At 37.2% G+C, this 15,463-nt stretch overlaps 1 protein-coding gene across 1 annotated transcript; it reads right to left on the bottom strand.

Moving 5' to 3' along the window:
- Positions 1-10,164: 10,164 nt before the first annotated feature.
- LOC103682028 (olfactory receptor 9K2-like) lies at positions 10,165-11,362 on the bottom strand. The gene has a single exon (XM_008711596.2). The coding sequence runs from the start codon at positions 11,193-11,195 to the stop codon at positions 10,254-10,256; it is 942 nt and encodes a 313-aa protein (XP_008709818.1). The 5' UTR covers positions 11,196-11,362; the 3' UTR covers positions 10,165-10,253.
- Between the last annotated feature and the right edge of the window lie 4,101 nt (positions 11,363-15,463).

Here is a 15,463-nt window from a genome sequence, read left to right as displayed (position 1 = left end):
GCAACCCTTTCTCTCATTCCAGGTCTGTGTAGACAGGTCTGACGTAATTCTGACACCTTTGCTTTGGTACATGAGAAATTTCTTTGCCCTGGCCGCTTTCAATACTGTATCCTTGGATCTAATATTTGCGAATTGAACTATGACGTGACGTGGCATAGGTTTGTCATGGTTGAGCTTGGGAGGGGTCCTCTGTGCCTCTTGGACACGAATGCTTGTTTCCTTTGCTAGATTAGGGAAGTTTTCAGCTACAATTTGTTCAAATATCTCTTCTAGACCTCTGTTTTTCTCCACCCCCTCGGGGATGCCGATGATTCTACATTGGAACATTTCATTGAGTCAGTAATCTCCCATAACCTACATTCTTGAAATTGGATTTTTTTGAGCCAAGTTTCTATTTTAGCTTTCTCTTCTACTTACCCATCCTCCAATTCACCGATTCATCTTCTGCCTCATTCACCCTGGCCGTTAGAGCATCTAGTTTTGACTGCATTTGATTCATAGAATTTTTAATTTCTGCCTTTTGCTCTCATTTCCACCCTCAGAGATTCTATATTCTCGTTAATATTTTCTTTAATATTTTTTTCAAGTTTACACATCATCTTGACCATTGTTACTCTGAACTCCATTTCTGATAATTTGGTTATATCCATATCCATTAGTTCTGTGGCAGAGGCCACAGACTCATTGTCTTTTCTTTGCTGGGGGGGATTTCTCCTTATCGTCATTCTGATGAGGAGAGGTTGCGGGGTTGTCCAGAGCCCAAATTATTGATTGCGGCCTGTTCTCCACTGATATTTTGGCCACTTTAACTCTGTTTCTGTTGGTGCTGCTCAACGCTGCAGCGTGTCGGGATGTGCGCCCCACAGCTGGCGTCCCAGCCCTCACTTCCAGGGCTGGCTCTTCTCTGTCCTTTGTGTTTCTAACACCGCCAGCTGCCAACCACCAGCTGCCCCCATGCACTCCGGAGCTCCGTCTCAGTGTGCGAGCTCCGGTTTTCAGACTGGTCATGCGTGTTCCCCGGCTCCTGGTCTCAGTCTGCTCTCTCCCGGGTGCCGGTCCGGGAGTCCCCCCACTCCCCCATGCAGGTGGCTACTGCTTCCCGGTGCCCAAGCGCGGCGGCTCCCTCCCCCTTCCATTTATCTTCCGATATCTGTGTGCGGTTTCATGGCTCCCCGCTTCGTACCTCAATACTCAGCACTGGAGGTGTTCATTTGTAGAGATCCAGATGTGTCTTCCTGCATCTCAGGCTGATTCCGTGGATGATCAGGATGGTCTGGTACCTATCCAGCTTGACTCAGGGGACCAGCTGAAAAAGGGGACCCCTACTCCTCCACCATCTTAACTCCTCCCCTTATTTATTAATTTTTAAAGCTTTTATTTATGTATTTGAGAGAGAGAGAACAAGCAGGCAGAAAGGCAGAGGGAGGAGCAGACTCCTCACTGAGCAGGGAGGCCAATGTGGGGCTCGATCTCAGGACCCCAAGATCATGACCTGAGCTGAAGACAGGCACTTGATCGACAGAGTCACCTGGGTGCCCCATGATTTTATATTTAGAAAATCCAAAAGACTCAACCAAAAACCTGTTAGATCTAAACAATTCAGTGAAGTTCTAGAATACAAAATTAACACGGAAAAATCAGTAGCGTTTCTAAGTGCTAACAATGCATTTTCTAAAAAAGAAATACAGAATTGGTATAACTTACAAGAGCATCAAAAACAATACAACATTTAGAAATAAATTCAGCTAAGGAGGCAAAATATCTATTTGCTGAAAACCCCAAGACATTTATTTCAGAAATCAAAGAAGACACAAATAAATGGAAAGGTATCTCATATTCAGGGATTGGAAGAATTAATATTGTTAAAGTATTGATACTATCAAAAGCCATATAGATTCAATGCAGTCCCTATCAAGATTTCAGTGCCATCGTTTACAGAAATAGGAAAACACACTTAAAATTTACATGAAACCACACAGACCAAAGAAATCCTGACAGGGGCAGAAAAGCAAGAGGTGTCACAGTTTCTGATTTCAAGCTATATTATGAAGCTTTAGTTATCAAAACAGCATGGTACTGGCATAAAAACCAACAAATAAACCAATGGGACAGAACTGAAGACCCAGAAATAAATCCAAGCATATATGGTCAACTAATATTTGATCAAAGAGCCAAATATACTCAATGGAGAAAGACAGTTTCTTTAATAAATTGTGCTAGGATAATTGGATATCTACATGTAAAAGAATGAAATTAGGGGGCGCCTGGGTGGCACAGCGGTTAAAGCGTCTGCCTTCGGCTCAGGGCGTGATCCCGGCGTTACGGGATCGAGCCCCACATCAGGCTCCTCCGCTATGAGCCTGCTTCTTCCTCTCCCACTCCCCCTGCTTGTGTTCCCTCTCTCGCTGGCTGTCTCTATCTCTGTCAAATAAATAAATAAAATCTTTAAAAAAAAAAAAAAAGAATGAAATTAGTCCCATATCTTACACCACTCACAAAAATTAACTTGAAATGGATTAAAGACTTAAATGTAAGACATGAAACCATGAAACATGTGGAAGAACATAGGAATAAACTTCTATACAAGGGTCTTCATAATAATTTTTGGATATGACATCTAAAGCACAAAGCAACAACATCAAAAATAAACTGGTGGGATTACATCAACCTAAAAAGCTTTTTACACAGCAAAAGAAAACATCGACAAAGTGAAAGGATAACCTACAGAATGGGGAAAGTTATTTGCAAACTATATATCAGATAAGAGGCTAATATCCAAAACATATCAATAAATCATACAACTCATTAGCAAAAAAGTAAATAACCCAATTTAAAATGGATAAAGGACCAGAATAGATATTTCCCAAAAAAAGATATACAAAAGGGAAACGGGTACATGAAAAGATGCTCAACATCGCTGATCATTAAGATGGAACAAATTGAAACCACAAGAAGATATCACCACATACCTATTATATGGCCATTATAATAAAAAAAAAGGAAGAGAAAGAGATAACAAATGCTAGTGTGGATACGGAGTAAAGGGAACCCTTGTGCACTACCGATGACATTGTAAATTGTTATAGCCACTATGGAAAACAGTACAAAGAATTCTCAAAAAAATGAAAAATGAAACTACCAAATGATCCAGAAATTCCATTGGGAATAGATCCAAAAGAAATGAAAACACTAACTCAAAAAGATATCTACACCCCCATACACACAGCAGTATTGTTTGTAATAGCAAAGACATGAAAACAACCCAAGTGTCTATTGATGGTTGAGTGGATAAAGAAGTTGTGAGATATAGATATAGATAGAGATAGATATAGATAGAGATAGAGATAGATATAGATATAGATATAGATATAGATATAGATAGATACTACTATTCATCTATAAAATAATGAGGAAATCCTACCATTTGCAACAATACAAATGCACCTTGAAGGCATCATGTTAAGTGAAATAAACACCATATGATGTCTCTTTTATGGGAAATCTTTAAAAAAGAATAAGAAACATAGGAAAAAGCGGTCAGACTTGTGGCTACCAGAAGCGGATGGTAGATAGTTGCCATAATTTCTTGTTATTGCTGTTATTGTTGTTCGGTTCATTCATTGTTTTTGGCTTTTATTACAGCAGCGTCCAGGAGAGGAGGACCGTTCTCACAAACATTGCAAGTTTTTCCATCCCTCTTTCTCTAGGAATTAATTCAGTTTTTAACGTAAATGAAAATAAGCCGTAGTTGCCTGCGGAAAGCCTACTATACATTTGTACAAGAGTGAAAGTGAAAAGAGGCATAATATCTTGTTATTAATATAAAATAGTTTTGATTTTTTGGGTCTCCTCCTTTCAGAACTCCCAGAAGTTTCCAGACTATACTTAGAGAACCATGGCTTAAAACCAAACACATTTTTTGTTATTAAAATAATAAAATAATATTATATTTTGTGTTATTTTGCTGAAAAAATACACCAATTAATTATCTCTGCCAAGATTCTCTATCATATCATTACTACTCCAAATTAATATAGTGTAACAATTTTAGAATAGGTTTACCTTTCATTCAAATTTAAATTTAAATGAGCGTGTATAATATTTCAAAAAAATATTTTATGGCAGAAATATTAAAGGCATATTTCAGGAAGTGGAATGTGATCTCCAAAAGCATATGCAATGGCTCAAGAATGTTGAATAAAGGATTAAACAGTTTGATATATTAAATGAATAGTATTATGTAATGTTATATAAGTTTCAAAAATAAAGACTAGAATAAATGAAAGCAACTGAGTGAAAAATGAAGGTATTAAAGACCTCTAAGGCCTTATATTGTTTAGGAAAATGTTAATTTAGTAATTGGTCCTTCATAGGTTAAATTAGCCTGTGGAAATTTCTACGAATAAGACTAAAAATAATCTGTTAAAAATAACCAATTCAAAAGAAAAAGGAAGACACACAGAAACAGAAATCACAAAATCTGGTCAAAGAAATAAGTCCAAAAACCAGTGTTACAATAAATTTAACTTGGTTAACTATTTCCATCAAGTGCAAATACCTTCTGACTGAATTAACAAAACAAAACTGTTGGAGTTGATGGGTATGTTTGCTAGCTTGATGATAGTGATGGCTTCACCGGTGTAGGCACATTTTCAAATTCATTAAATTGTTCTATTAAATATGTCCATTTCTTTATATCAACTAGACCTCAATAAAGCTGTTTAAAAAATAAATACTTAAGAGGAAACCCAAAAAATTTACAGAAAGGTAGAAAATCTGACTCGGAAACTGAGTAGAAACTAATTCTCGACATCAGACTCGCACAATGCTGCTCAGTATTGGGAACCACACTTGGGTCACCATCATCAATATTTCAGGACAGTGAAATGTCCCCACAAGCAACAGTGCAAAGGTTTCATTCATTAGATCCTGTCATTGCTATCAACAGTGTTCATTTTAAACTGCTAAGGTTTCTTACCACTATTCTCTCCAAATTCAAAGTCCCAGGCAAGAGCATCAACTTGTCTGACTCCTGGTCGTAGACCCATGTCCTAGCTTCCAGGAACAGAGAGATAAGCATCCCAATCTTCAGATTTCCATAAAAAGTAGTGAGAACTTGCTTCCCACCAATAATTGTACACTGGCAACTTTCCCAAATAGAAGAGGGTGTTTACATGCTAGGCAGCCCAATAATAACAATTTATGACAAAATTATCATTATTTAAGCATCACCCAGAAAGAATGTCCTCTAAGAAATAGGAATTAAAACTGTTTAGTGGCTATGTATTGCTTTTTTTTCCTATCTGGTTTCCTTTTCCCCTTTCTCAATAATGCCTGATTTATTTTTGAAGCATTAATAGTTTCCAGTTTGATAGAGTCTACTGGGCTCAATCTAGGTGTCCCATCTTCCTTTAATAAATGGATGGGCCCATAACAAAGGAAGGCCAAGAGAATGCTTCCTTGCCAGAATTTGAAGTCAGCAGAGTGACTGAGACAACAGTGCTAATTCTAACTTGTGACATTCTCTTCCAAAGGGTCCCTGCTATACCATACCTGTGTGTCTTACTTCCTTCTCTGCAGTGTGTTTGGTCTTGCCCAATTTTAAATCTTTTTCTTCTGCCTCTCTATCAATTCTGTATGTCACCAATACCTCTGACGTCTCTTACACAAACTCTGGACATCTGGGTATGTAAGATTATTTACAATAATTTGAATATCCTGATATTTTTGACACTCTACCCCAACCACATTTACATAGGAAACAAACCCACTCAGTTCCCTGACGGAGCTGTTTTCTACTCTCTTCAAGATGCTATGACTCCTGAGGACATTTCTTGGAGGAAGAAGCTAAATTCCCTTTACATCCTACTCCTAGTTTTTAGGAGTGCGGTTACTAGAATCAGAACCCAGCATGCTGAGAGAGGAATACCGCTCCAAAGCAGAGGCAGAATTTGTGGAAGACTGGCTTAAAAAATTGACTATTTCTTGGATATATGCTGGCAGAATGCAAAATATGTTGGTGTGAATGAATTTTGAGGGCTCTTTTAGTGGAGTGGTGAGAGAGATATTGGGTAGGATTTGTACTTACCAGAGATTTGAAACTTAATGTGCTGACTCATGCAAATAGTCTAATAGTTTGCTGTATGGATAAGTACAAACCATGAATTAATAATGGGTGGCTCTAAAGAAGTTGGGACACTAGAAACACTTTGAGAAATCTTAAATTCAATCTCTTTAGGAGACACTGATGCTGAGGGGGGTTAACCATAGATGTTCTGGTCTCATATACCCTGATTAGGTGCCCCTGAGGTGTCAGAAAATCTTCCCTTCATCGGTGACAAAGGCAACAACCGTCCACTTCCACAGCATCTGTGATGCTTCTCTCTGCGGATATTGGTGGGAGACATTAAAGTTGAATGGCCCCCTGATATCAATGGGAATAGTGCAGGGACAGAGCTCAAATTGTGGCATGTGACTGAGAGAGCAAAGGAAGACTTGGTTAACGTGATAGGAGCAGCTCTGGCTTAGTAGTCAAAATAGATGAGTGCGGTGTAGCAATCTCCACCTACGTTGGTTAATGATGAGGTGTCTGGGAATAACATCAGTAGGCGCTCTCCTGACAGACTGAGAGAGAGAGACCAGACGAGCCTCCATGACTCAGATCGCGCTCACCGTCCAATCCCTGGACCTGACTTGGTGCGCACCCAGCCACCAGAATGCAGAGAAGGCTCGATATGCTGCGTGTACGGTGTGAACTGAAATCCTCCCCGCAAGCCTCTTTAAAATATTTCAGTAACGAATTCTTAGGTGATCAAACACTGAAGAAAAGTACATTCCCAAACATTTTTTTGACTTTTAAAAATATTTAGATCCTGTCTCAGAACTACTCAGCAGAGACACAAACAGCTGAACTTTTGTGAAGTAAATATTTCCAAGCGCTTGGCATTAGACAAATTTGGATCCTATTTAGAAATACTTTGTCTGTTTCCCATTTTCTAATTTCCTGGAATGCGGACTAACAACTCACCCTCTCCAGCCTTACAGCCGTAGAGTGCAGACAGAGCCAAACCAAATTTATATGTCTGATTATTTAGTTTTTGCCTAAGTCATCCGAAGTTAATGTATGTCAGTTCCCACGAAGGAAACCTAAGTATGACATTCAGTTGAAGAAACTGATGCCAGTCGTCACAGTGTCAAACAATGTAAATCAATGGATGATTTTTAAATGGTGGTAAGGGAAAAAGGAACTATTTCAAGAGTCTAGAAGCCATATTTCATAAGATGAACAAATAGGAAAATCAGACTTTGGTTAAAGTTATTGTCTTTGTTTTTTGTTTCTTTGCTTACAAAATTGAAATAATTAAGAAATTACTTTGAAACTAATTCCTTTTTTCATGCTTTCACTTCCAGGATATGTTGCTTTTTTCTTATCCCATCTCTTCCCTCTTCTCCTCCCTCTCCAGTCTTCACATATAAGTGGCTTTGTCCTCACTGAGGTCTCTAGAATAATAGATTACACACACTCAAAATTTTTATTGATTTCATGACCTACACTGTGTTCAGGGGTTTGGGCAAAATGACATCGCATATTCAACATACAAGAATAAGTATAACAAACAGTCCAATATCAATTCAACATTATAACATTTTGCAATATCTCATCGATTAGTTCAGCTTCTCCAATCACCATAACAATTTAAATCTCATAAGTTGAAACTATCCTAAGGAAAGACATTGAAGCAAGCTCTGGGTGCTTGGCCCCAGATGCTTAATGTAGTCATTTTCACTTATGTGAGTGAAGTTTCAAATCAGTGCTTAAGTACCATTTGCAACTATCCGAGTCAGAGAATGTTAGCATCCTAGCAATAGAAAATATTATAAACACCTTCACCAAAGTTCTGCATCATTACACTAAATATTAGGTCATCAACAATACGTAAAATTTAACGACAAAATGCCATACATGTTGTTATAGGACAATTAATATATGCACATGTCCAAAAACTTGTTAATCAAGAAAGATGACTCATGCAGTGCAAATAAGTTAGTGTTTGAGACATCGAGTTCAATCTTCAGCCTCTCAAGATGGTATCACTATTAAAAATTTCTCCATGTGGATTTTTCTGTACAATTTTAAAGTTAGCCCTAAATAGCAACTTATGATGTCTGTGATTGTAGAATGTAATCTTCAGTCTCTTGGATGTAGCAGTGTTTCATAAACAATCCGTGCATCATTAAAAAAAAAAAAAACAACAACACAAGACTTTTTCAATGAAAGCCAACAGAGGGTTGGTAAGACATTGGGGTGTTCTGATGACATCTTGATGGCACAAGGAACAAGAAAGATATAAATTAGGTACTACTTTTTATAGAAGACCCAGAAAAAAAATTACCGAAGAAAGTGTTTATGGCAATTAAAAGAAAATTATAGAGACTTTATTTAGCACCTTGGAATGTATTCTGCCTTGGTTTTCAACTTTCCCAGATTCCTTCAGATATTTAAAGTGGTTTCAGCAATGCCACTTGTGAGGTTATGCACTGGAATACTGTTCTCTGTTATGGCTACGAAACAGGAAATATGAATCAACCAGACTAAGAACTAAAGCAGAGGAATCTAGGTTGTATTTTTATCCCAATAGTTCTAGGGAACCCGCACTTGTTAGAGCTACAGGAGAGTGACATTCTAACACTAATGCGCATCCAATGGAAACACGGAAAACCTAAACCTAAAAAGGGTGTTTTCCAGACTAATCATCAGTGCCAAGGATCACTTTCCCAGGCTGATGTGGATTCCTGTTTTACGCTCAAATAATGTTTTTCTGAAATACCAGTTAAATGGTAGCATCTGAGTACCAAGAAAAATGGTAGATTCACAGGTTTAAGGAGAAAGGGCAAATATAACTTTGATTTTTAAAATCATTTTGCTTCTTTCTTTATCTCTTAAATAATTATTAATCGAATCTCTTACCCGAGTAAACATTAACCCACAGAACGAACGCCCTTGTGCATTCATCACAGAAAGCTTTGCTATTTAAACAAAAACTGAAAAAAAGAAGGCGCAATCAGATACCCATGTTTTAGGTTTTCACAAGGCCAACTATATGGACAAAACGGGTCGTTATATCTTATTTCTTGGGTTTAGCTTTTTTCCACATTTGATATTGTCTGGATTTGAGCATTAACTGTTTAGCTAAGTATTACTTACAGCACTTGTAAAAACAGTGACCTGCCATGATTTTCTCTGGCACGTGGCTTCCCTTGATACCTCGCAAACTGAGGGACACTGCATTAACTATTCCTCTCTGAACTCACACTTGATGTTTAGGACTAATCGCATTTTTACCACCGCTTAACCAAACTAATAAACACACTCACACACACACACACAACACGCGCATGCACACGCACATACCCCAACTCTTCCTAAAGCTTATTGTAAGGTCTTGTGCCATTCTTAACTGAGACTTTCAAGCTGACTTCATTTCAATATGGTGCTTTCATTAACTGCACATTCACTACCAATAATTTGTATTATCCAAAAGATAGAGAGCATGAGTTGTAAAACATCGTAAACATCCTAAAATGTTTTAATTGCTGATAGCAAAGTAGGGATGACTGTGTCATTCAAAGAAAATCAAATAAAATGTCTTAATTTACAAAATCAGTGCAATTTTCACACGTTTCTTCTTTGGCCACTTTAATTCAACAAAGATCACTGGTTATTCTACCTTTCCCTTTCCTCCTCATTATATGCACATGCTCTCTTATCTTTTGCATGACATTGAAAACAAAGCACAACCCTGGCATCTACAGTGAGTATCATTTGCATATAAACCAATGGTCACACAGTTTCTAAGTTAATCATTATACTAGGTATTTTCTGTATCTCTATTTTATTTACGCACACAGGGAAGAGAAACTATAAAATTCTATACTTCCCCATTTGTATAACATATTATTACCTGGAGAGTGAGAAATACATAACTCTTTGTAGAAATGCAGCAAATTTTCGTGGTATCCAGAACTTTCAGATTTAACATTGCCTTGAGAAAAAGTGAATATATTATTTGGAGCTTTCATTATAAGATGTTATTAATGTTGTGGAATAAAACAGTTAAGGTGGGTTTTTCTTTGGGGAGGGTGGTTTTTTTTTTTTTTTTTTAATAAACCTGAGCTTTAAAATGCCTGAGTCTAGAAGATCAAGTAGACAAAATCAGTTGGTACAACAAACAATAAAACAGGTAGAAGCAGAATTAAAGTAAAACTTTTTTCTTCCATAGGATTTTTTTCATGGCATCTTTAACATCCTTATTTCTTAGAGAGTAGATTAAAGGATTCAGCATAGGTGTGAACAAAATGTAACATACTGAAGCCACTTTACGAAGTTCAGGGTTACTCGGAGGTGTGAGATAGACAAAGGAGACAGTCCCATAGAGCAAACTTACAACCCCCAGGTGGGAGCTGCAAGTGGAGAAGGCTTTCTTCCTCCCTTCACTGGAGCGGATTTTTAAAACTGCAGACACAATGTACATATAAGATACTACAATAACAACTATCGTGGGTAAAATAATGAGGACAGCCAGACTAAATGACACCATCTTATTCATAAAGATATTGGAACAGGAGATCTTCTCAATTGGGTTCGAATCACAGTAAAAGTGATCAATGACTCGGGAAGCACAGAAAGACATTGAGAAGGTTACACTGATTTGAAGGATGGAACTGACCCAGCCACAGAGATAGGAACCAGCCACCAACTGGATACAGAGGCTTCTTGACATGCGAACAGTGTAGAGGAGCGGGCTGCAGATGGCGATGAAGCGGTCATAGGCCATGGCTGCCAGGACAAAGGCCTCTGTGACCATGAAGAGTGCATAAAGGAATAGCTGAGCCACACAACCTGCAAAGGAGATGGTCTTTTTCTGAGACAGGATGTTGACCATGGCTTTGGGTACAATAACAGTGGAGTAGGAGAGGTCAATGATGGAGAGATTGCCTAGGAAGAAATACATTGGTGTGTTCAGCCGGGGATCGGTCACAATGATGCCAATCATGCTAAGGTTCCCCAGAAGGACCATCCCATAAACAGTCAGGAACAGTAGGAAGAGGAGACTGTGGAACTCTGGACGGACCCTGATGCCTACAAGAATGAAGTCAGTCACTTCTGAATGGTTGTCTCCTCCCTTGTCACCCATGGCAAATTTCTGCTTAAAAGTAAAGAGTCAACATATAAAGTTTCCACTATTTCTCTACTATCACATACAATACTTTACATGAAAAAAGACCTTATAGTTGACAGAATACTTTCAAGTTAAGTCCCATTAAGTTTACACATGTGAGAAAATTAAAGATGAGAGATACTTGACTTGCCTAAGGTAACACAACTGGTTAAGGTTCAAACTGGATTTGAACTCAAGATGAAATATTTTGTATTCAAGTTTACTGTGAATTTCAACACAACAAAGTCTGATATGTCCTTGTATCTCTCTATATTGTCATAAAGATGGTTTGTAAGGTGTCATTTGTGATTTCAAAGTGCTAAAGTCTAACTCTTCATACTAAGAAAAAGACACTTCCTTATCATTTTATATTCATTTTTTGTAATAATACTTTGCTTCAACACAGTAAAAATAATTAATCTAGGAAAAGGAAGATACAAGTCCTTTTCAAGATAATATGAAATTTTTTTTTTTAGATTTTATTTATTTATTTGACAGAGAGAGACAGCGAGAGAGGGAACACAAGCAAGGGGAGTGGGAGAGGGAGAAGCAGGCTTCCCACCAAGCAGGGAGCCGGATGCGGGGCTTGATCCCAGGACCCTGGTATCATGACCTGAGCTGAAGGCAGATGCTTAATGGCTGAGCCACCCAGGCGCCCCTGAACTTTCTACCAAAAAGAGCTCTTACAACAGCAAGTAAGTTACTAAAGAGTTAATTGTCTTATTTGAGATCTTTAAAAATAAAATCAGACTTAAACTTCTGAAAAAGTCTAATTTCATTTAAGTGCAAAACTAAAATGTGATTGATTCCTTTATAATTTTTATCCAGTAAAGTTTGTTGATACTGTTTTCCTCTATATAAATCTGTCCAGAAATCCATGTCCTCTCCAACTTCTAAACCTGAGAAAAAAATTAGAAACTTCAAAGTAAGGAACAAATCAAAATGTAAAAAGAATATATTAGATTAGAGAGCAAGCTTTATTAAACTTTTAACCTGATGGTCCAAGTTCAGTAGTTTTAAAAATAAATTTTGATTTTCTAGAAGCATCTAAATTAACCTATTTGGTTTTGGGTGACCTGCTAAGCAACTAAGACAACATTAGTTAATTTGAAATATTGTTGTTATTTTCCTATGAAACAACACACTCACTGTCAATTAAGGATGACCTCACATATTTTTTCTTCTTTGGTGGCATTTAAACCAAGTGTCATTTATGCTTTCAAGGAGAGGTTTGGATAATAAAAACCAGCAAATGATCCACAAGGTGTCTTACTGAACTTAAAATGAGTAATACGGTAGCAATCAAAATTAGAGAGTATTCAGAGTTTCTCCTTGACTCTCTATCCTCCCTCAATTGTAAGAGGTTTACTTTTTGTTTTTTGACTGTCTACAAAAATCCCTCAGATCCCAAAGCCTTCATGACTTTCTTTGCTTCTCCCATTGTTGCCTCTCCCAACAACTCTGTCAAGGAAGGACATGAAATTAATTCACATAGGTTCAAATCTAGGGGAACAAATGACTAATGAAATATATTACTATTCTCAGTTCTCACTCTACTGCCCCACCACATATTGGAAATCCATTCAAGTAATTGTATAGTAATTTGGTTTTATTGGGAGGTGGAGGGATGAATTAGGTTTACAGGTTAACACACATGAGGATGATGATATTTTATTCTAGAACTAATACAACGAAGCTTTTTTTAGGCATAAAGGTGAACAGAGCAGTTTCAAGCACCAGTCATCATTTGCTGGTTTGGAATGGGAAAAAGAGGGCAGTTAAAGAAAATAGGAAGCCCTTATAAGACATGCTAACATTTTTTTCACTCACAACTCTTATTTCTGCAAAGAGGCACAAGCTTAGTAGGTCTTGTCCTTTGATCTTATTCAAAAAGGAGGAGGAAGAGAAAAAATCTTAAGTTCTTATTTAAATCAAATGTTACTTTTTTGACACTATATCAATGAGAATAACATATTAATATTTCAAGGATATACGTTTTCATGTGTCTGATTCTCCATTAATGTATTTATTCAATATTTCTGAGTACCTGTTTAGGGCCAAGCATTTGTGCGTGGCACTGAATATGACGACAAAACAACAACTGAAAGCAATACCAGCCTATGGCATGATGTGATCCTGGATATGAAATATTTATTACAATAGCATAACTACATTTATTTAATGCATCACTAAATGTCCATTATTAAGCAAATAAATCCACTGCTAGCCTTTTAAAGAGCACATTTTTTTAAACTGTGGGTGATAAAACTTTCAGCCATGAGGGTCTCTGACCACAGCAACCTTAGAATAGGCAGGCTTTTGAGAGCTATCCTGACATTAAATGTTCCATATTATAGTCTGACCATATTGTCTCACAATTTTTGGTTCAGAAAATGTTGTCAGTGTACCTATAAGGAAAAGGTGATGGGTCTGACCTAGAGTAATAAAATATAGTAAAGTAATATTGTTTATTGCTTTTATACAAAACTATAGAATATGGATGATGAAAGATTCACCTCTGTTCATAAATGAATGATAGTCAATATTAGGTATAAAATCATCAAAACAGCAAGGATGGAGGATTTTTATGATGGTGAAGTCTTCTAAGCAATGGAAAAGAGAGATAAACAGAGATGATAGAATAAACATCACCAATACTATGTTTGAAACACCAGTTATCTATTCCCAGTCTGATTTAGTTATGGTCTTTCTTTAAGCAATAGACTATAAATCATTGAAGTTTATTTTTACCTTGATAACCTTTAATTTACAGCATACCACATTCTGATCCTCAGAAACTATCTTTTAAGCATATAGAAAATGTCCATGGCTATCTTACTGAGTGACTAAAATAGATATGATTGCTTTATAATTATTCTTACCTGAACTTATATTTCTTTTCTATCTTGTAAACTTGTTCATGTGACACTGCAGAGATTTGAATTATTTTTCTTTCGGTCTGGGAAAGAAGATGTATTTTAAAATAAAACTATCAATGACAATGCCAAAATTAAACATCTCAAACAATGTTTAATCCCCAATAAAATAACAACCTCCTTAAGCATGACATGACCATGTCTTTTGTTAGCGGCATTGCCCATAGGTCCATAATTTCCCATTACCTGTTATTAAAGTTTGCTCTTTCTTTAATATAATTTTGTTCGAAAACCTGCTGTATCGATCTTCCTGAGCACCGAGTGAAAATGATGGACTAGGAATCTTTCTCTTTAAGAATTATGGGTATTTCTCTACTAAAATTGAAATAAGAGCCAATGAAGCTAAGAAATCTGCCTCCATGCTGACATGCTTTGCAGGCCTTAGAATGAAGATGGGCACGAAATGGAAATTTAAGACCAGTAACAAGACTCCCCTGTCCCCGACGACCTACAAAAATAGCCGCAGCCAGAATCCATGGTCGTCGAAGTTTTTTCCAATCCCATGAAACTATTTCAGAGAATTGCAGCATGAAGAGCTTTTAGAATAAAGTTTTTGGAGGAAAAAGTCCCTCTGAGAGAGGACTGAAAATAAGTCAATTATAATTTTGTAACAAAGGCAAACTCCAGGGCCATCCCGTGAGGACTACGCGAGGAGCGCTTGTCGGATACTCTTGGGACAATTACAAAGTTATTTTGGACAAGACTCCTTGTTAGAAAGTTTTTTTCTTTATGTTAGGCCACGATTTGCTTCTCTGTAACACCCACACGCCTGATTGCTGGCTTCACTGAAACTTCCACCCACCTTTCGAGCCTCAACCCAAAATTCTGCAACACTGCATTTCTATTTCGTCCTCTAAATGACATCCTTTAAAAATTTAAAAAGACAGATACACTGTTGCTCTATAGGCTTCTCCTTTCTGGATTCAATGTTCTTATTTTTTACTAAGATCTCCCTTCAGGAGCAATTAAAGTGATTTCTATCTTGCCAGTATCTCATTGCCAACCTTTGACATCAGGCTGTATATAATCTATCCCCTTGAAATGTCACTCCCCAATTACTTGTGATTTACACTTCTTTTAAGGCATATAAGACTGAAAGTTTTTTCATATGTTGCCTCTTAATAATCTTGCAGTCAAAAGAAACCTTTTGTTTTGCTTTGTTCTGTTTTGGCCTTATGCAAATTGCTCCTAAACCCCATGTTCCCTGTTCTTGTTCTGTGGATTTTTCCTACACCTTCTTGTATCTATTCAACTATTCCTTCCCAGTTTGCGGTATTTTATCCTTAGCCTCTTACATTTTAGACTGTT

Source organism: Ursus maritimus, unplaced genomic scaffold (genome assembly GCF_017311325.1).
Source record: "Ursus maritimus isolate PB19 unplaced genomic scaffold, ASM1731132v1 scaffold_26, whole genome shotgun sequence".
Classification (NCBI taxonomy): Eukaryota; Metazoa; Chordata; class Mammalia; order Carnivora; family Ursidae; genus Ursus; species Ursus maritimus.
Note: the sequence above shows the minus strand (reverse complement) of the source record. Positions and strands in the feature narration are given on the sequence as shown.

Excerpts from the sequence above, each read along its gene's own strand:
- LOC103682028 (XM_008711596.2), bottom strand. The coding sequence starts at position 11,195 with ATGGGTGACAAGGGAGGAGACAACCATTCAGAAGTGACTGACTTCATT.